At 40.6% G+C, this 20,226-nt stretch overlaps 1 protein-coding gene and 1 long non-coding RNA gene across 14 annotated transcripts in view; one reads left to right on the forward strand and one right to left on the reverse strand.

Annotated features, from left to right (window-relative positions):
* Positions 1-20,226, reverse strand: part of RUNX2 (RUNX family transcription factor 2) — a 326,623-nt gene that overhangs the window by 201,912 nt on the left and 104,485 nt on the right. For all 13 annotated transcript variants that reach the window (XR_013383457.1, XR_013383458.1, XR_013383456.1 and 10 more), the window contains exons 4-5: positions 19,406-19,562; positions 13,548-13,652 (exon numbers count right to left, since the gene is read on the reverse strand). Coding sequence is in view for 10 of the 13 variants with exons in the window: in XM_077903809.1 (XP_077759935.1) it covers positions 13,548-13,652; positions 19,406-19,562 (262 nt within the window). In the remaining 3 variants the exon portion in view is untranslated. The remainder of the gene's footprint in view (positions 1-13,547; positions 13,653-19,405; positions 19,563-20,226) is intronic.
* Positions 1,641-17,754, forward strand: LOC144317441 (uncharacterized). Its single transcript, XR_013383462.1, has 3 exons — positions 1,641-1,705; positions 2,807-2,949; positions 17,434-17,754. It is a non-coding gene; the product is annotated as an uncharacterized LOC144317441 (long non-coding RNA).

A 20,226-nucleotide genomic window follows, 5' to 3' on the forward strand; every position in this document is an offset into this window, starting at 1 on the left:
TTTTGGCTTCAACAGAGGCATGCCACTTAACAGCATTCCATCGTTGTCCTGATGCTACTTCCTTACCACCATCACCTCCACAAAAGGACCATCAGTGCCACAGGAAAACATCCAGGCGATTAGCATCAGAACACGAGCAGTGGCAATCTTTGGAGATGTGATTAGGGACACTTTTTATTCTCTTAACTAATTTTTTACTTTCTACTCTTTCTACCATGTACTTGCCTACATTTTCTTCCCATGCAACTTTTTTTTTAAAGATTTACTTATTTGAGAGATAGAGAGCAAGTGCACATGTGTGCATGAGTGAGGGAAGGGGCAGAGGGAGAGACTCCTCAAGCAGACTACACACTGAATGCAGAGCCCTAGCCAGGGTTCAATCCCACAACCCATGAGATCACAACCTGAGCTGAAAGCAGTCTGATCCCATGCCTATCAGACTGAGCCACCCAGACGCTCCTCATATTAACTTTTTGAAGGTACCCGGACAGCTCAGTTGGTTAGGCATCAAACTCTTGGTTTCTGCTCAGATCATGATCTCAGAGTCACGGGATCAAGCCCCACCTTGGGCTCCTTGCTCAGCACGGAGTTTGCTTGTCCCTCTCCCTCTATTTCTCCTCCTGCGCTCTCTTTCTCTCTCTCTCTCTCAAATAAATAAATAAATAAATAAATAAATAAATAAATAAATAAATAAAATCTTTTATTTAACTTTCTGTTCGAGCACTATTTCACTGGTATTGAAGTAAGTTTCTACTGAGGGTTAACTCACACATCTTATTTTATCTCACAAAATTCAGTGTTTTCAGCTCAAACTTCCATTTGAGCGAATTCAAGACTCTTCAACAAACATGTGCACACACACATACACACATCTATGCCTTCTATGTGTGAGGCCTTAAACCCTGCGACCTATTTGCCACAGAGCACTGCTACTACATCTCCAGGTTTCCTTCTTAAGTAACGCCACTTCATAACATCAACCAAAAGCCTGACCAGGAGCTTCCACAACTTCCATGACAAAGCATCAGGGAGTCTTAGTGGTGAATAACCAAGCAAGACGAGACCTGGGCTCCTTTCCCACCTCCACAGATCATCTGCTGAATTGCAGAGCAACATAGAGCCAATGAGTTTTCAAATGGCCATGCCTTGGTTTACCCACCTGTAAAATGTACAATGTATCCCTCAAAGGGGTGTAAAGAGAATTGAGTGAGGTAATGTCTAAGTGTTTGGAACTCCTTGGCAGAAAGGCGCTACATAATTACTATTTGGTATTTAAGTTGCCCTTCATGTGCGCCAAGTTCTTTATGATCATTCCTTAGGAGTTACTCCCAACTACTCTGAAGCTGTCTTCACGCCTATTTCTACTTGAAGGACAAAGAAATTGAGCTGGACAGTAATTGAGTGATTTGCCCAGGGTCAATAACATGGCACTGAGTCCTCACCAGAGGAATTTCCAGGTCCTCCACTTCTTTTAACCATACCTGAAGCCACATCTTAAATACAAACTGCCCGTACAGACAGACTCCCCGTTAACCTACTCTGAAATAGCCCTCACGATAGGGAAAACATTATAACTTGTTTTTGCAGGTAGTGTGAATGGTGAGAGGGTGAAACAGAAACCAAAGTTCTAGAATTAGTAACCTTGACTTCATAGTCACACACACACACGCCCTTTTTTACACATCCATGTTTCTCCTCACTTCTGGTAAGTACAGCAGCCTATGTTCTGGTACCTTCCTCATCTTCTTGAAGGGCCTATCTTTTTCTACCAATGATTTCCAGGGCCAAACCTAAAGAGACATAGAGCCTTGGTTAAATCATCCTGAGTACTGCCCAGCCAAAATGCATGCTAGCATTTTTTACTCAAGTTGTAGGTCATGAAAATCAGTATCAAGAAGGTAAAGAGTAAGAACATGCACATCACAGATGGTGCATAGGCAGTCGGGGGGCTAACGGAAAGGCAGAGAGTACCAGCTTGCTTAGGTGTGAGCTGACCTCTTCCCCACCAGCCACTTCCTGCCCAACCCTAGCAAGCAGTGCACAAAGCCAACCCTGGAGTCACCTTGTCCACTGTGCCTACAGAAGCTCTATCCCAGATTATGGTCTCCCGACTCTCTTAAACCATGCTCCTCCATCCATACACCTATTTTTCTCTCTCTGCTTCATTCAGCGACTCATTTACTGTATATAAGAAGCACCTTTTGGTTTGGAGACCTGTACTCTCATCAAATGACAGGAAACGTGTGGACAACAATATCTAAAAAATGCTGCTCTAGTTCTGCAAAGAGCAACAGCCAATAACCTTTGACGATCAGCTATACCGAGTTTTGTGGGTTTTTTGCAAATTGAGTTTTCAAATGGCCATGCCTTGATTTACCCACCTGTAAACTGTGCAATGCATTCCTCAAAGAGGTTTTTTTTTGTTTTGTTTTGTTTTGTTTTTTTGGCTTTAACATAAATTTGGGTTGAAAGTTCCAAAGCAACCTAGGCCCTGACTAAGTCAAAAACAGTGGAGTAAGGCATTTCATTTCCTCTCCCTATATGCCTCTTTCTTCAACCCCTCCCCTCTGCTGGAACATTCCCTCCCACCTCCTCTCCACCATTGGCCTTGGACTCTTCAGAGCTCCCCACGGTGAAAGGCACTTAGGTCCATTTCCCTTCATCCATCTTCCATGAAAACCTATCCATACTGTATTCTCTTCCCTTCAACCCTACTCTGACTAGCCTGGTAATAATGCCGGAAAGTCTCAGCACAAAGGAAGACAAGTACAACAGTCCCCCTTATCCACAGTTTCACTTTGTGCAGTTTCAGTTACCCACCGTCAACCACGATCCAGAAGCAGATGATCCTCAGAACGTCAAGACAGCAGCCTAATGCTATGTTACAATGCCTATGTCATTGCCCTCACTTCATCTCATCACGTGATCATCATCATCACAAGGAGAAGGGTGAGTACAGAGGAGTAAGATATTTTGAGAAAGAGAGGATGGGACCACATTCACATAACTTTTATTAGAGTATACTGTTATAATTTTATTATTCATTGTTGTTAATCTTTCATGGTACCTAATTTATAAATTCAACTCTATCATAGGTATATAGAGATAGAAAAAAAAATAGTATCTGTAGGGTTCAGTACTGTCCATGGTTTCAGGCATTCACTGGGGGGTCTTAGAACGTAGCCACTGTGGATAAGAAGGACTACTATAGGGCAGCCCGGGTGGCTCAGCGGTTTAGCGTCGCCTTCAGCCCAGGGCCTGATCCTGGAATCCCGGGATCGAGTCCTGCATCGGGCTCCCTGCAAGGAGCCTGCTTCTCCCTCTGCCTGTGTCTCTGCCCACCCCCCTCTCTCTGTGTCTCATGAATAAATAAATAAAATCTTTAAAAAAAAAGAAGAAGAAGAAGGACTACTATAGTGTGACTCTCAGGCACTAAGGACAGATAGACTTTCAGTTGGGTGCCCTGCAGATCACAGTAGCTGGCATACACAATGCTGCCATTTTTAGGAAGAAAAACTCAGAGTTTACCACTAACAGGTTCTTGTGAAGGAACTACTAAAGGATCTGTATCACAAAAAAGGAAACTGAATCCGGAAGGAAGAACTGAGGTGTAGGAAGGAATGGTGAGCAAATAGATTAATACACGTACCATTTAAACAGTGTTAACAATTAATCGGAGGAGTATAAAAAGTGGATAAAAAATATCAGATGACCGAAGACAGAAGACAGAAGACAGGAAGTGATGGCAATTTAAAAGTATGCTGAAGTTCTTATAGTATTCAAGAGGCAGATAGAGATCATGATTAATTAAAAAAAACACAAAAACAAAACTCGGGCACCTGGGTGGCTCAGCATCTGCCTTCAGCTCAGGTCATGAAGGGTCCTGGGATCGAGTCCCCTAACAGGCTCTCCATGGGGAGCCTGCTTCTCCTTCTGCCTATGTCTCTGTCTCTCTCTCTCTCTGTCTCTCTCTCTCTCTCAGGAATAAATAAAATGTTTTAAAAACATTAAAACTCTTAGGTATTTATATTTGGGTATATATATGTATTTAAAGACATTTGTTAATTTTAATTCATAATGTAAAGTACACTATGCCATTCAAACTGGTTCTTTAGTGAGAAGATGACCCTATCTTAGATAGCAACATATGATTGTAGCAATATCTTGTTCTAAACTTTGTATTAATAGCATGGAAATTGAAATTTATTTGAGACTTTGTTAAAAAATTTTAATCTGTCAAAAACTACTTTCTTATGTTATTCTTAATATTAAACTGTTCTCATTTTTAACTAAAAAAATAAAATAACAATTTTTTAAAAAGACAGATATATGTGTTGAAATGGTAAGGGTAACTACTAAAAGAAAGAAAGAAATTACATGTTAATTTTCAAACTAGTAGAGGAGGAAAGCCAGTACGTATCTAGAACAAAACTGAATAAGAAATATCCTGTAAAAGGGAAACACTTGCCAAAAGAGGAAATATAGAAATACAAAAAACAAAAACTCGCACCTTAAAATTATAGAATCCTGCTTTTGCTAAGAGTATGCCAGACCTGCAAAGCATCAGAAATCCATATTGCGAATGCTGACCTGCAACAAGTTTGCAAGGGTTCAAGCAGGCAGTGGCCACCTCCAAGGCTGGCTGAGGTCCTCCCTGCACACTTGAGCCACTGTTTACTTTCTAGTGCTCAGGGCTTCATTAATTACTCTCCCTTTATCTCCCAAAACCTGCTCCTAAAACAGGATTACAGATCACTTCTCTTTGACTTAATATACATTTAAATCTGAGTTACGATTTCCAGACGTTTGGACTTAAGCCTTAGCTCTGAATTTGAATGAGGTGCTCTTGTCTATTAGCAAATAGATTTTAGCCACCAGTGCACAGCAGCAGAGAAACTGGGAGAGGAACAGGGAGCCCTCCCATTGCTACTAAAGTACCACACCCCAAATACAGTCTCCTACTTGAAGACTTTTTTTTTTGCAACATGCAGCATATGAACTGTTGCAACATGCAACATGCAACATATGAACTGTTGCATATGACCTTGAATTAACTTAGACCTAAATGGCCTAATTAATTTAGACCAATTTCCAAAAGGTACATGAAAAACATGAGCAATTATTGTCCATACCTGCCTAGATTAAAAAAGAAAAAAAAAAAAACTTTTGAGATTTTATGTGAAGACTACAAGATGTGCTTTCGTGCACATGACAAATGCATCCTACAAATATGCTAGGTAGGAACAAATATATGACCATAAAGAGCAGCAACACAATCTTTTTCCTCTGTTATCTTTAAGTATACTATTCATTCTCATCTGGTCTAGTCCCTCTTGAAGAAAATGTGATAGCATAAACAAAACAGAAGTAAGACAGTTCAGTGATCTATCAGGAACTTTCTTTCTTGGAAAGAACATAAGAACATTTTTTTTAATAAATTAATAATAAATTCATCAATATAACATTTTTTTTCTCTCTCTCACGTCCCTAACACTGTTTTGAGAATGAACGATTTCTGACTTGTACCAAAACACAAACACTGATACACTAGATCAAGTATATGTGTGTTTTTAGGACACATACACCTGAAAACCTGCCATGCGATAACTTAGTTAGATGGAAATGTATCGACTGGAACATGTGCATATGGAAAATGTGCTCCTACTGTGAAAGCCACAGCTCCTTGTTAACACAAGTCCCATACAATGAGAAAGCACCCGTCAGAAGTGGGAAGCCAGGGGGGAAAAAGTGCAGAAGAGGGACACAAGCATGTTTTAACGGCTGTGCTAATTTGCCATGAAAGGATGTTAGGGCCATAGCTCCTTGCTACAGCATGCCATGTGCTGCTGAAGTAAATTACTGCCATGCAGTCGGCTAGCGGAGGAATGTGTAAACAGGCCATATAGCCTTGCATCAGTTCCACAGAATGTTGCACAACACAAAATGCCTCTCGATGTGTCATTTCCTTCTTGGCCATCTTCCCAGCTCCTGACAGTCAGTCAACAAAAAAAAAAAAAAAAAAAAAAAAAAGTACTGAAAGAGATTTAAAACTGCTCTTCTCAAGAGCACATTCCACCAACCACCAGACATGACCTCTAGCAGCGCTTCTGACTGCCCCATCTTTCTTAAGGAAAGGCAACAGTTTTGTTTTGTTTTACCTGCTCTTATTCTCTTAAGTCAAAGATTTTCAACAATGCTCTAAATACTAGTGACCAAATGATTAATATTCATGACAACCAAACCATGGCTTATATTTACTGACTTGTAAATATCAAAACATGGCATTTACCCATAATTTCCATTCCTTGGGCACTTCAGAGACACATGAAGAACTAGGGGAAGTCTCCAAGGCAAGAAGTAACTGGCTTTTCTACTAATGCTCTGCACTAAGGACTGTGGCATCAGGAGTATGGGACAAGACCTATGAAGATTTTCTCAAATTATCTTCACAGACAGAAAGATTATGAATGCCAAGAACTGCATCCAGAGATGTCCAGTGACCTTAAAAAAATTCTTCTGCTAGCCCTCCATGCAACACATATTACACATTCCCCGCCTCTCACGTGCGGCCAACCTCTAAACAAGCGTTCACTGTCCATAAATAAGCAGAGGGCATGGGCCAACCACCACAAGAAGTCTATTCTTTCGCGCAACTGTGATGAAGGGTGGTGGAGGATGAAGGCAAGCAGCCATTGAAATTAACTGGAATGGGGAAGAGAAAAGGCCAGCCCCTCGAATCTCTCCACCCTCCAAGGGGCTAGAAAAAGCAGGTCTAGGTACAACAGAATTAGAGAATAATGAGATGATGCCGTGCCCAGAACCACCCTGTTTCGTGTAAGTCTGTTAACTTAGGTTCATAAGGTAACATTTCTTCAGCTGGAAGTGCCTTAAGAACACGGAATAATAAAACTATCTCCAAAGAATTATAAACTTGTGATGCACAGGTGAGAATGTGCAAGCAGGAAAAGAAACCAGTTTGGCTGAGGACCTAAGCCTGACAAGCTGAGTGAGCCAGGGTGCTGAGGCAGTCTGAGAAATATAAACATTACCTTGCACTTCCAGACAGCCTCTTCCTTGCCTAGGTGCCAGCCCTTACTCAAGTCAGAACTCAGCCAAGCAGGGGGGGCACCTGGGTGGCTCAGTCGGTCAGGCATCTGACTCTTGATTTTGGCTCAGGTCATGATCTCAGGGTCATGATCTCAGGGTCCTGAGATTGAGCTGGAAGTTGGGCTCCCCACTCAGCACAGAGTCTACTTGAGAGTCTCTCCCTTTCCCTCTGCCCCTCCTCCAGCCCCACCCCACCCCTGCTCATGCATGTGCCTGCTCTCGCGCTCTGCTCTCTTTCTCTCTCCTCAATCTATCAAGTAAGTAAGTAAAATCTTAAAAAAAAAAAAAAAAAAAAATGCAGCCAAGCAGGGCAGTGTTGCAGGAAAAGAAGAGCAGATCTTCTTCCTTCTCCCACCGGATTAGGACAGGGAGCTAGCTGGTCAATAGTGAATGGTAGTGTCCCAGCAGGAAGGACACAGATGACAACTTTGGTCTCTCCTTAAAGAGTAACTATGATTTGCTTCCCTAGGGCACAGCACGCAAAAACTTAGACACCCCCTCATGTCTGTCAGGCTATCAGGTTTACAGATGTGCTAGCAATTGAGAACTTCCAAAGCTGGATGATATAAACTATAAAACCTCCAGGCTCTTCCATTTGAGGATTCATAAAATACTTCTGCTACAGACTTGCCATGTTGCCAGGCAAGGCTAATAACCTCTTTATGTTCAAACATTAAATGTTCATCTCTCATAGGAGTATTGGTCTGGTGCACTTCCATTTGACCTGCAAATACCAAGTACCCAAGGTAACACTCACCCTTAATTCATCTGATAATTACCAAATATCCTCCATTTGGAAGGAAGTTACGATAATTAAAACTGAGAGTCATGGGCAGCCCTGGCTTAGCGGTTTAGCGCCGCCTTCAGCCCAGGGCGTAATCCTGGAGACCTGGGATCGAGTCCCATGTCGGGCTCCCTGCATGGAGCCTGCTTCTCCCTCTGCCTGTGTCTCAGCCTCTCTCTCTCTCTCTCAAATAAATAAAATCTTAAAAATAAAAACAAAACTGAGAGTCACCTTGTAGAACTTTTTTTTTTTTTTTTTTTTTTTTAAGAAACTGAGGTAGGTAGGAAAGTAGGGTAAAGACTTTGTGATTTTGATGGTTGGCTTCTTGAATGGATCTTAGCAGGGAAGAGGACCTCTGTGATTATGAATTAATGTAACCAGAGGGCACTGGCTGGAGACTCAGCTCTCTCCTTAAAACTCTGATAAGAAGCGGACGGGACTTGAACTACCTCCTCCCTTAATGATAAAGCATCACAGTACTGTGGCCAAACCTGACCCCTAGCCTCATATATCCTGCCCTCTTGAGTGCTGCACAAATCCTGTAAACACTGGACAGAAAAACAAGCAGAACTTTAAATGTCCTCCAGACTAAAAAGTCAAGAGACCTTTCAGAAGATGATGCCTCAAAAAATATCATTTCTTCTGTGGCAACAATGATATTTGCCATCTAAGCACTTAAGGAAGTTGAGGTACTGGTGAACCAATGAACCACTACCCCCATCACTCATGTCTTTGTGGGTTTCTTCCCCTTCAACATAGGCTGCAACTAACTGTATCTTGCTTTAACCGACAGCATATGGAAGAAGTAATTCCATGGCAGTTCTAAGCTTTAAGAAGCCTTAAGAAGCCTTAAGAAGGCCTAAAAGCTCCCATTATTGCATTTTTGGGAGCCCTGACCTGCCATGTAAGAAGTCAGACTGTGCTTGTGCTGGAGAGATGGATAGGCCACGTGGAGGGGGAAAGGCTCTAGGACTACAGGGAGAAAGAGAAAGGCCCAGCTGTCCCATTGTTCCAGCCAAGCCTAGCCTTCCTGCCATCCCACCAAGGCAGCAGACATGAGAATGAAACCATCATGTGTGTTCCAGCACCAGCCACAATCTTCTTGCAGCCACACAAAAGACCCCAGGCAAGGCCACAGAAAACCCATCCAGATGAACCCCAGGCAGCCCAACCAAACCATGAGGAATAATAAACTGGTCGTTGTCTTTAAACATTATGTTTTGTGACGGTTTGTTATTTAGCAATAGATAACTGAAAAAACAGCAAGAGAATTAAAAGGATCCTGACTACGTAAGGTGATTTATTTTTTCCATCCTCTGCACAGCCAATAATACCTTTTCCATCAGTCCTCTTCCCTAACTCAGAACCACCACCACGACACTGCTAACCAAGTGTTCACCTTCCCGTAAAAACTCTTTAAGTCAGACTGCAGGGATCCCTGGGTGGCGCAGCAGTTTAGCGCCTGCCTTTGGCCCAGGGCGCGATCCTGGAGACCCGGGATCGAATCCCACGTCGGGCTCCCGGTGCATGGAGCCTGCTTCTCCCTCTGCCTATGTCTCTGCCTCTCTCTCTCTCTCTGTGACTATCATAAATAAATAAAAATTAAAAAAAAAAAAAAAAAGTCAGACTGCAGTTGGAACCAAGGGCACACGTGGAACAGAGGATCCTAATAGAAACTGATGTTTGAGAGAGTTAGGCATCCAAATGCATTACCGTTGCTGCTGCTGCTGCTACACTGACTTCTCCTGCTGGCGAACATACGGCAGTTGTTCTTCGGTGCTCACTTGCCAACAGAAGGTCAAAACGTCTTGCCTAAACACAAGACTTACAAATTTGGGATCTTAAGTATGATGTCATGTCTTAAAATGATAAGCTGGCAAAGAAAACAAATGGCATTTTGTAAAGATGTGCACCATTTTCATGTTTACGCTACTTAAGATGAAGGTTCTAATAAGTCATCGGCTATGTTCCTTTAAAGGGAAGTTTTATAACTGAGATGAATCACAACTGCAAAAGATCAAAGTTAGAAAACATCAATGATGCCATGGGGTACTTTTTAATCTTGTAATGAGTGATGATCATGTGCGCTCTTATGAAGTTAGTCCAACTGCCAACGCCAGATGTGTATATTAAGAAAAGAAGTTGTTTGTGATGTGACAGCACCGGTTCAGCTGCCAGAGACAGACAACATAGAAGGTGGAACCTTCCTGCTTTTTGAGTGAAAAGCAAGTCTTGGCAGATGTGCTGATGCACAGGGCCTCAGAGTGGGGCACGAGTGCCATCGCATCCTCTTTTGGACTTTTCTTCACTACAAACAAATTATGGTGATCATCACTTCTGCACAGCTGTCCCCAGGCAGCAGGAATACCTGCTCAAGGCACAGTTTATAACACTTCTTACTGTCATTTAGTAATGAGCAGAAATTAGCAAAACCATCTGCAAGGAAAAAAAATAATACACGAGGGAGCAGAGCCTAGATGGTATCTATTTCCTGGAAGCATACTGTAAGCCAAACGCTACAGCAAACTCCTGACACTGAAGGGAATTTATGCAGTAACAACTCACACTTAATGAGCACTTACCACATGATGGTCACCGTGTTACGTATTTTACATACATTACATCATTTAAGGTCTTTGCGGCAACTGATGAGGAAAATACTATTATTATTTTCACTTTAACAGATGAGGAAGTTGAGGCAAAGGAAAGCCAGGTGACTGGCCTACCACCATAGAGCTAGTCAGTGGTGGACCTGGGATTCAATCCAGACAGTCTGACACCAAAGCCCACACCCTTCATCACTATGCTTGGCTGAATAAAGACCCAACCAGTTAATCCAGAACTTTTCCTTGTCCAAATAGCTAATCCACCAAAAGTAGCCTTTTTCAATATATATATTCTGATCTCTGGAGGAGGGAGTGAAATTCCATTAACAGGTTATCAATGATATAAAATCCCCAACCCCAAAAAACCATTACAATAATAAACAGGTAGATACTATCTCTGTGACAACCACTACTTAAAGAATTATAATTCTGCTGGAGATAAGGTGAAAACGATTACATTGTCTTTTTCTCTCTGGTCAGGAAAGCCTTTTTCTAAAGCTCTACTGTTAAGGGTTAATAACATAAGCCACTTTGAAATCTAGAGCAAGGGATGGCAAATTGCAACTTGCATACCAAATCGGACCCACCACCTGTTCTTGTAAATAAAGATTTATTGAAACAAAGCCACAACCGCTCGTTTATGTATTGGCTTTGGTTGCTTTTGAGCTACACTGCCAGAGCTGAGTCCTCATGACAGGGAAGAAATGGCCCACAGCGCTGAAATTATTTACTATTTGGCAGTTCATAGAAAAAGTTTGCCAACCTGCATTCTGGAGGATTCTCCATTTAACGTTGTTTATGCACCAATCAATCTAAATCCTATTATAGTTGAAGAAAATGCAAAATCCCGGGCATCTTTCACACCCAGGACTCTCAAATTTAAAAAACAATACTGAGAAGAGTGCTATGCCCTCAAGGCCCAGGATGGCCAAGAACAGAAGGAAATAATCCAGTAGAGAGACTCAAGGTTATAGGACTAAAAGATTCCTGACACCATACCCATCCTTGTATCCAGGCATCGAGTTTGGCAAGCCACTTCATAAAGTCAGAGAAATGATATCATATTGTCACACACGTTTCTGGTTGGTGAAAAATGTTACTCAGTGGTCTGCCACTCAAGATCTGTATCTGCTCCCCCCTCCCACCCTCGGCACCAGAGCCTGAACTCAGGTCACACATAGATCATCTGCCCCTCTACCCTGAACCCTCCATGCTTTCAGAGCATTTCTCTGCCTTTTCAGGGTAGTAAGCCTATCAACTAATTAATTCTGCCAACAATCTCTTGGGAAGGAGGTAAAGTCACTTGAGAGAGAAGTGACTTTCCCAAAGCTACCCTGCTTCCTCATCTTTTGTCATCACTTTCCTGTTTCCTCTCCCAACCATCAACTTCTGAATTTCAACTCCTGAATGTATGGACTCATACACAAACAGAGGCACACAAAGACACACACACACACACAATAATGGTTTTTCCAAGAAGTGAGAAAAGCTGCTGAGATCAGCAGGAAACATCTTTAAAAGATAAGTATTAGTAATGCTAAATGTTAAAAGACTGCTGTCCTGCTTTATGCATGACTGGAATGGATGTCTCTGCCTTTTCAGGAACTCGAGGGCTAATTAGATAACATGTGGCTTCCATCGCAAGGCATCTTCCCCGATTTGTGGCAGTCCACGAACGTCAGCCAAAGCTCCAAACCAGACAAGACAGCCCTGCTCTGTTCTAGTCACCTGCACTGCATGACCACTGGCTCCTATGACCAGAGACGTGGGGCGACCAGAGATATGTGTGTGGCCACCACCTAACAGAACATTCTCAACCTGAACAGAGCCAGCACTGACCCAGCACTGTGAACCTAGAAGAAGCCATACACATGAAAGGAGGAGAGAAGAAAAGCCTCAAAGACTGGCTTTTGAGGCAGGAAAGCTCCCCAGTTCAGACAAGCAATGAGCCTTTGTGAAAAGATAGTGGCAAGAAGAACCCAAGGCACCCTTCATTCACTGCTAAAAGATGTTGCTACTTGGGGAGAAGAAAACTTGACCTTTTCCTTCAGTTTTAGGGGAAGAGAAGATAGGTCACTCTGGCTGTCCAGGCAGGTGTATCATTATATATAACAGATATTTCTGCCAGCTGTACCTCTACTACAAATCAAATAAAACTCTCTAAACACAATGGTTGGGGCTCTGATGTTTTCACTCATCAAAGGTAGAGTTCAATATGCTTCCACTGGCACAGGAGGTTTCATGTCATATATATCAAATAATCTTTAATCCCCAAATACATTTAAATGCTGCTCTACCAAATTTGATCAAATCGGTTCTGGGGGCGGGGAGTGAAGTGGGGAAGAAAATCTATCTTAATTTAGATTTAGGAGGAAAATGCGTATCGGCCCCAACGGGTTATGTGTACTATCTTAAACGAACACCAGGATAAACCCCCTGGGTGTCCAGACAGACAAACACACAAAGGCGGATTTACACCTGGTTTGACTCTATCTGTTAAAAGAAACTATCTATAACAATTACCAGAACATGACCAAACAACAGTGTTGTAACAATCAAGCAAGTTATCATTTGCAAATAAATTCTTTGTAATTAACCAATGTGCTCTTTATAAAGGGAATTGAGTGGGCGAGCTAAAAAGTTAAAACACATTCTTTGACCATGGGAAACACACGCAAATGCTTTTTGACTAAGCTCAAGATTTTTCAGTCTGTTGTTTCCTTCCTCAGCTCTCATGGGCTGCCCTGTCTACTATGCACAGCGGATGAGCAGAACGTCTTTGCACATAGTTACCGTGACCCAATAATTACCCCTTCATGTCCCCCCGAGTTAGGTTGGCCTTATTGATTTTGTGACAAAGTTCAAAGTGTAATTTGATCTCCTACAAACTGTGAAGCTCTGCGAACTGTCCCCTCGTCAAAACGCACGCAGGTAGCAAAGTCTGCAAAGAAACCGTTTTCACGAAAGTAGTGCTGACAGCTCTGGGATAAATTCCTCATAGGTTCTCCACACACCCTGTTACCGTCTCCAATAGGAAGGCAAGTACTTACTTCTGGGTTCCCGGGGTCCATCCACTGTAACTTTAATAGCTCTGTGATAGGTGGCTACTTGGGGAGGATTTGTGAAGACAGTTATGGTCAAGGTGAAACTCTTGCCTGCAGATGTAAAAGGGGAAAATCCACAGTGAATATAAAAAGACAGCACCTGAGATAACAGAGCAGCACAGACTTTCCAAATTGCGCTCGAGCATCTCTGAGGAGGTCATGAAACAAAGAGACAGGGCTCCTTATTCTCAATGACAAGGCCTCTGATGACCACTTTAGGGAGTGATTAAACTTGTGTACAGATCTTCGTCTTCACTGCAGGGCTAAACAAGAGAGGTCCAACTCCCCAAAAAAGCTGCTCAGTAGCAACCGTGGCAATAAAAACAAAAACTCTGGTCCACTTGAGGAGGATTCTCTTCCTTTCAGCTTTCTCCAACATCAGGAACACATCCAAACACAGACAATTTTAGAAGTCTTTATTTAGGATTAGGTCATGACCCCATGAGAGAACAATAGTAAATCACTGTTGATTATGTTATTTACTTCACATGGCTTTAGCATTTCATTTGCTTAACTGCACTACAATAAGAAGATGAAAGAGTAAGGTTCTTATGGGAATCATTTTAACAGGAGCCGATGTCTCCTGTCCTGGCCTTAATGTGCCTGTGGTATGATGATTTCATCATTACTGGAACAGAGTTCTTCTCCTCCCTGCCCACCCCTTCCCTAACATACATCCTTGCTGTTAAATCTTTTTGAAATAACTCTCTGACAGTGACTTATTTTTTGCTAAATGTACATGACATCTCCCAACATAAATAGGAATTGGTGCTTTTTGCCCACAGCGCACTTCATTGAAATATTACATCTGATGTTTCAAATTAATGAGCTAGAGGTGATGAATGGAGGTGGGGGAAAGAAGACAGGGAGAAGTTTGGTAGCAGATTCGGATGTTTGTGTTCTCCAGAAGAAGATCCAGACTGTTACACAGTAGACTCACTGACAGTTGTAATCAGTTAGATTTGCAACGGTTAGTCATGTCAGATAGTCAAAACTGCAAACTGTTACAAGACAGGAAAAGGTGGGCGTGAAACAGTGACTCAATAAAACCTTCGGCAATCTCAGGCCAGCCTGTGCACTTGGCCTGCTCCTGTACCAGACCTTGAAACAGCTCGTTTTGTTTTGCTTTGTTTTTTGGTCAGAGACTATTTTTCCCTTTACTGAAAGCTTGAGGGTATTAAATCAAAACACAAATCTTAAACAATATGTAGCAATGCAGAGTTTAATGCAATCTTTTCAAAGCTTAATATGGAACAGGTTATATACAAGGCTTAATGTAGAACAGGTCTTTGGCTGTCAAATCTAGTGAATGGGTTTTCTTTTCAACCCAGACCATGTAAGTTCCTAAAATATGTTTAAGACACACATCATTTGTTACTCGGTATATATAGTTTTAAGTCTTTTCGATGGCTCTACTTTTCAATGGCCAATATTTAAAAGAAAGAAAAGGAAGAAAAGACAGAAGAAGCAGGGGAGGGGAGCAGACAGGAAAAGATGGATATTGATTAGAAATCTAGTAAGTGCCAGCCACTTCACACACATTATCTTATTTAATCCTATCCAGTTAGGTTCATCACCTGCAGTTCACAAATGAGGAAACCCAAGCCCACAGAGGCTTAGTAGTTCAACCACACAAGTAATAAGAGGAAAAAAAATCAGAGACTGAACCCAGATCTTCCAGACCTTAAAATTAGTGCTCTTCTCTTAAACTTTGTCAGAGAACATTTTTTAAAATTAGTAGGTAATTGATTTCTACACATGTCCCAATCAGCTTCGTAAGACCAAGAAACAGTAAATACAAACCCACTAATGTAGTATCTCGGCTAGGATGATGAAAACATCTATTCTTAAAGTGTCACTGATAGATCATATTTCATCCATAATAGACTGAATGTTACATGGGTTTAAGAAATGCAGTTGTCTGGTTAGGAACCAGAGGATTTATTATAAACATTAGGCCTAAGTGGAAGAAAAAGGCAGCTGGCAGTCTAAACTAGTTACAGAAAACTCCAAGCATACAGACCTGGAGATTAGAAAGTTGAATAAGAAGCCACTGGATCCAGATGGAGACCTCAAAACAATGTAGAGATCTGGGGGAGTGAATGGGGTGAACCCCTAAATTGAAAATTAATTTAGATTAAACCTAAAAGACGCCATTCTGGATCAGATCAATGGTCCATGAGCCAGGACTGCATTTCTCCAAGGACGGTGCTTGTAAGGCAATTGTCATCCATGGCACAAATCTTAATATAAATCAAGGATGTATATGTCTCACATGTCCTCGATGAGTCTAAATAACCTGCTAGCAATACCATCGATGAACTTATCTAAACTGGTTCTGAGAATATTGCTATTTGAGACTTCCACATTTTCCTTTGGATATTCAAAGTCATCGATGCTTCTCCTGAATTCAAACATCTTGTGTAAGAACAAAACCCAATATAAAATGTACCCTTTAAGTATAAAGCACCTACACAGGTTCAAAGCAGAACCAGTAAAAATTTCTTTTTAAAAGAGGTAAGTTTGGAGGAGAGGAAACTATTACTTAAGTATGACTACGATCTTCTAAAAATCAAATCCTGAGGATCAAGATGTACTTTAACAACTAAAATAAAAAACAAGGAGGTTCCCTCTACCTCTTACTGCCCCTTCAGAAGGAACATGAACATAATGTTCAAGAAACTTCCAGAAACTACCACCCAAATAAGTAATTGGTTTTTCACCTCATAAATAATAATACATCGTCAAATGTTTATGTGAGTACTCATAACCTACTTAATTTTGTTTAAATTAAAAAAATTTTTTTTCAAATTCCATAAGTGATAAAAAATGCAGACTCTTACTGAGGGAGCTAGCCAGCACTCATTAGACAACTAATTATATCATCCTTGGCTTCATCTAGGAACTAATTCCAAAATATGTCCCTGAGTCATATATTTTCCGAGATAAACATAGGAACTGCCGTTGAAAGACAATTCTAACTTAGCTCCAGAGGCTATTGATAGGGTAAGTGTGCATGCAAGGATTGTATCTTACACCCATATAGTACCATGCTCTGTATACTGTAGGTGCTTAAAACCACTTGTAAACTACAAGCAGCATGTATGATGTAAAAGTGAGTAAGCACACCAAGAAAATTTAAGGACCACATATTTCTGTTGAAATATCAAATACTTCTGTTTAAAATACAAAGGAGAAAAAAAAAAGGGAAAAAAAAAAACAACTAAAAAACATAAGCCACTCCTAACTTGATGCAAGCTTCCCAGATGCTCTACTTTTAATTCAAAGCACTTTCAAAAGCCATCAGATAACCCATAGTGACAAAGTCAGTAGTGAAGTGACTCCTTTATAAATCTAAAACTGTTTTTCAATTTCTGAGAATTTATCTGTCTACCACTGAAAAGAAAAAGTGTTAACATTTGAGAAACTTGGTACTCTTTATTTTTTCATGCTCTTCAAAATAGAAAATTTTAAAGCATTGGGGAAAAAGAAATACCAGAGTAGCAATGTGATGATCCAGACTTCATAACTTAAGAGAAATGTAGAAGTGTAAAAATCAAAGAGGAAGCTGGAAAGACATTTTTTTTTAGAAAGCAGGTCAGGTACCCAGGCAGGTTAAAGGGTTTCCTGCCACTGAAAAACTGACTTTTTTTTTTTTTCTCTAAGAATGGTATCTCTATCAGTGTTCTCTATCCTTTTGTCCTCTTGATTTCAGTTTGATATTACCATTTCCTTTTGTATAACGTTAATGTCGTGATATAAAAATCTATTATTAGTGATAAATCAATTTTTTCTCTCTCTCTCCACCCGCTCCCCTCACCCCCAATCTAAGTCTCGAAGACAAGTCTGGACCAATTTCTCCATCCTGCCTCTGGCAGCAGACTGTAGCATTTCAGATCCTCCACCAAGTCCCGGCTGCTTCAAAGGAAAAATCCTACTTTCTTCAGTTAAGATCATAAGAAATATAGGGGGAGGGGGTCAGCTCTGTTTGGACATAATTACACTTCATCAAAAGAAGCTTTCTTCATCTTCCATGCGTGAAAAGTCTGCAAGCAGTTAAGTCTGTCTTTTTTTTTTTTTTTAAATATAAAAATTGCTATTTGGGAAACCAGCCAAAACTCAGAAAGCCAATATAGTAAAACAGTGCACACCCTTTGTTTCTCTTTGAAGTTTCTTAAATAAATATGTTGAGGGTTTACAAAGTACACTATCACTTCGCCATAGTTTCTACTCAAATTGATCAGAGAAAAGTTATGCAGCATCTATATAATACAAAAGCAAGGTAAATGGAAACACTAGCTGGGATCTGTAAGTATAGTGTCCAGTCTTCTAAACGCTGAAATTCATTACTCTAATTAAAAACAAAATAATGTTACATAAGAAGATAGATGCAATTCAGAGCACGAAGGTAAATCATCATTTTCAAATGTTTCTTGATTCCTACTAGAAAAAAGAGAAACTTTAATTGTACTGCGGACCTGCACCAGTAACAGGAAAAAAAAAATACACACACTTCACACCTAATCAGTCAACAGTGAGATAGGATGTGTCTTTTTTCCTTTTAATGAAAGTAAACTAAATCTGATGCAGAGATAACCCTTTTAGTTTTGAGTCTACAAGAGGCTCTGAGCCTCATTTTATTTCAAACAACCTTTCAGTGACAGTATCTCATTAGCATGCATCATTTTTTTTTTAAGTTAAAAAGTACAGCTTCTTGGCCCTGTTCCTAGAAAGTAAACTAAAACTACTCATCGGAAACAGCCTTGCTTGAATTTCCCTTATCAAGTTTTTACAATGGTAATAATATGACATCTGATCCAAACTAAAGAGCAATTATTGGACATGGTTTAAAAACTGATGCTTCTCATTTCCTAATTCGAACCTGGGTAGAAGTTGTTCCAATAAGTCATTCTAATTTATTTCACCTCCATTCTAAAGTGGTCTATTTTCTCTCTTCTTATTGAGATACTTAAAATGGAAATATTAGATTCAATAAATATATAAATGACCATAATACTTCTTGTAAAGGACTATTAAAAGTCTCTCCACAGGAAAGAAAATAAAAGCCAAAATATTGGTTTCTTTAGAGACAGGTTTTCTTCCTAAAACATTAATCCCTTTTATAAAACAACTATGAAAATGCTAAAAGAAATTATTTTTTATTTTATTACCTTCTTAAGGACTCCCAAATAATGTGGAAATTAATTGAATCTTGATCACTCATCTGTCTAGACCACTCTCTGTAGTCATTCTAACATAGGTAATACATCATTCACTTATGCAAATGAGAAGCCATGTAAAAAACTATGATTTTTAAAAATAGATTCTTATTACAAGAGTTAAGTTAAATCATACAGAGGTAACCTATGTGCCAAGTGAAGAGCATTACACTAGCTGGCTGTCCTTGGCCACAACTTAGAGCAAAACTGATGTTATCTGGAAATTGCTCCAATGCATTCCTTTTTCTTTACTCGTTGCCACTCCATTTACTCAGTTATTTGGCTCCTCATAATTCAGAACTTGAATCTCCAACTGTTCTCTCCACCGTATATGCTCACAACCCAGTGAAATTAGGGACTAGTTCTTCTGAAAACACTGTTTGAATTTTCAATATCATAAAACAAATGAAAAAGGCCTGAGCACTGAGAAAAACACTCAACTTCATCTGGACATATTTAAATAAAACCTTCAGCAATTCCATTCAGTGGGAGAAGGTGCTGATTTGTATACAGACTAGCCTACATTTCATCAGAAGATCCTGATGTGTTTATTCCACTATCAATATTAAAAATCAAGAGACCTACCTCTTCCACTCCGGCCCACAAATCTCAGATCGTTGAACCTTGCTACTTGGTTTTTCATAACAGCAGAGGCATTTCGGAGCTCAGCAGAATAATTTTCATCGTTACCCGCCATGACAGTAACCACAGTCCCATCTGGTACCTCTCCCAGGGCTACCACCTACATAAAACAGGAAACACAGCAGCAATAATGGCACATCAGAAAAGCTTAAAAACTAAGAATATATTCCCACTGTAAAGGATGTGTCTTATCAGGATTTAGTGCTCTAGAGCAGTAATGGCACATAGGAAGGAACGCTTTGCATATGGGTCAGGATGCCACTTCAAACAGACCAATGTTGCAGGGTCCACCCATTTCAAAGGCAGGCAAAAGTTTCCTTCATTTGTTGTTGGATTCTTTGCAGAATACATGTACATTTTTATTAAATCCCCATGTTAGGTTGTCCATAGGAATTATGCCACAAAGGGAAGGCTGACGCCCCATCTGCAGATTGCATCGTACATATTAAGGCACCGCCTGTCTGCAGCCTGGAGAGCCCTGAGGTGTGGTCTCATCCAGATCACAGGCTGAAAAAAAGAAAGTCTGGTCGGCTCTACAGGAGAAGACACTTAGGTGAAATCTTAGAGTTGCTGACAATACGGTGTGGTATCCAGCACTATATTTCATCCCCTTCCTTTGGGCTATATATTCGGTTTTCAATCACACTGCAATAATTACTTAATGCCCACTCTGCGGTGGGATATGAACAAAGCCATCAAGAAACTGGAGGTTTAGGTGCAGAATAAAGGTACATAACAAGCTGAAAACGGTCACCTACAAATGA

This window comes from Canis aureus, chromosome 7 (genome assembly GCF_053574225.1).
Source record: "Canis aureus isolate CA01 chromosome 7, VMU_Caureus_v.1.0, whole genome shotgun sequence".
In the NCBI taxonomy this organism is placed as follows: domain Eukaryota; kingdom Metazoa; phylum Chordata; class Mammalia; order Carnivora; family Canidae; genus Canis; species Canis aureus.